Below are 1,428 nucleotides of genomic sequence, written 5' to 3' on the forward strand. Positions count from 1 at the left end.
AAAAATGGGCACAGGACATTTCACCAAGGAAGACATTCAGGTGTCCAACCATCATATGAAGAAATGTGCACTCTTTGGATATCTTGAAGGTGGGGCACAGTGCATTTGAAGCTTGAGATAAAAAGTGTTATTGTGGAAAACTTGAGACCTGAGGACTCTCAACTGGAGAAAGCTTTGTGTGGAGGAAGCTTCGGGGGATGGCAGAGGTTAACTTGATGAACCCATTGAGTTAGTGATATCTATGGAATAGCTATGTGGAGATGTTGAATCTGTAAATCTCATGAGAAATCTGGGCCACAGGTATACATTTGAGAACCTGATTCCACAATCTGCAGTCAGATGATAGATATCATAGTTCTGTGAAGGGAAGTTGTGCAGCTGTGTTTCTTGGCATGGAGATTCAAACAATGAGTCTCTCCCTCATGAAGAAGTGATTCATACTCATATCTCACATTGTTTCCATTTTAGATCACATCTATGGAGACCAACTTGAAGACCATAGAGGAAGAGAATAAACTTATTGAACAGAACAATGAGAGCTTGTTGAAGGAGCTGGCTGGCCTGAGCCAAGCCCTCATCTCTAGCCTTGCTGACATCCAACTCCCACAGATGGTGAGTCCAAGGCAAAACTGTGGTGTCTCTCCACTGTGCTTGACTTGCCACTGTGCACCCGTTGGTAGGGGTACATTTAGAATTGCTTATTTTCAAGAAGGTGGTCAGAAGTGACAGTTACTATGGCTTATCATTTTCTAGCTGGCAATACCTCCCTGTGAATATGATATGTATGCACAGTTTACTTAGATAATACTAAGGCAAAGAATTTTTATATCATAGTAATCATTTAGAGTCCTGATGTGGCACTGCAAGATAAGCACTGGACCTCAAGGTCAGTTTGAACTACTAGGTCCACCATTTAAACCCACTAGCTGCTCCTTGGAAACCCTATAGAGGGTTGCTATGAGTCAGAACTGACTCAAAGACACTTAACAAGGAGTCATTTAGGAAAGAGGGTTTATTTGGAGCTTGTTTCATAATATTGTTTGAAAGTTGGGGGCTAACGCTCCTTCACTAAAAGTATATTCAAATTGAACATTTTATGACTTACAAAATCTGAGACCTAGTCATTCTCATTATTCACCCAATTTAAGAGCAACAACAACAAATGTTTAATTCCCATGAGAACTGAAGGACATATTTCAGTTCTCATATAGAATTGATGTAGAATAAAAAGCACAGAAGAAAAATCTAAATGTATTTTCTAGAAATAGCAAGCATTTAGAATTTTGGAAAATTCATTCCCTTTCCATTTTCATACATATAAATAACCATTTGGAAGTGAAGTTACACTATTGTTGTTGTTAAGTGCCGTCGAGTCGGTTCAGACCCATAGTGACCCTGTACAGGGTTTCCGAGGCTGTAAACCTTTAT

The 1,428-nt window shown here is 39.6% G+C and overlaps 1 protein-coding gene across 1 annotated transcript in view; it reads left to right on the forward strand.

The window, feature by feature from the left end:
• Positions 1 to 1,428, forward strand: part of ST18 (suppression of tumorigenicity 18 (breast carcinoma) (zinc finger protein)) — a 198,926-nt gene that overhangs the window by 194,237 nt on the left and 3,261 nt on the right. Inside the window, exon 22 of the mRNA XM_006871867.1 lies at positions 469 to 612. Within this exon, the coding sequence (XP_006871929.1) occupies positions 469 to 612 (144 nt within the window). The remainder of the gene's footprint in view (positions 1 to 468; positions 613 to 1,428) is intronic.

This window comes from Chrysochloris asiatica, unplaced genomic scaffold (genome assembly GCF_000296735.1).
Source record: "Chrysochloris asiatica unplaced genomic scaffold, ChrAsi1.0 scaffold00176, whole genome shotgun sequence".
Classification (NCBI taxonomy): Eukaryota; Metazoa; Chordata; class Mammalia; order Afrosoricida; family Chrysochloridae; genus Chrysochloris; species Chrysochloris asiatica.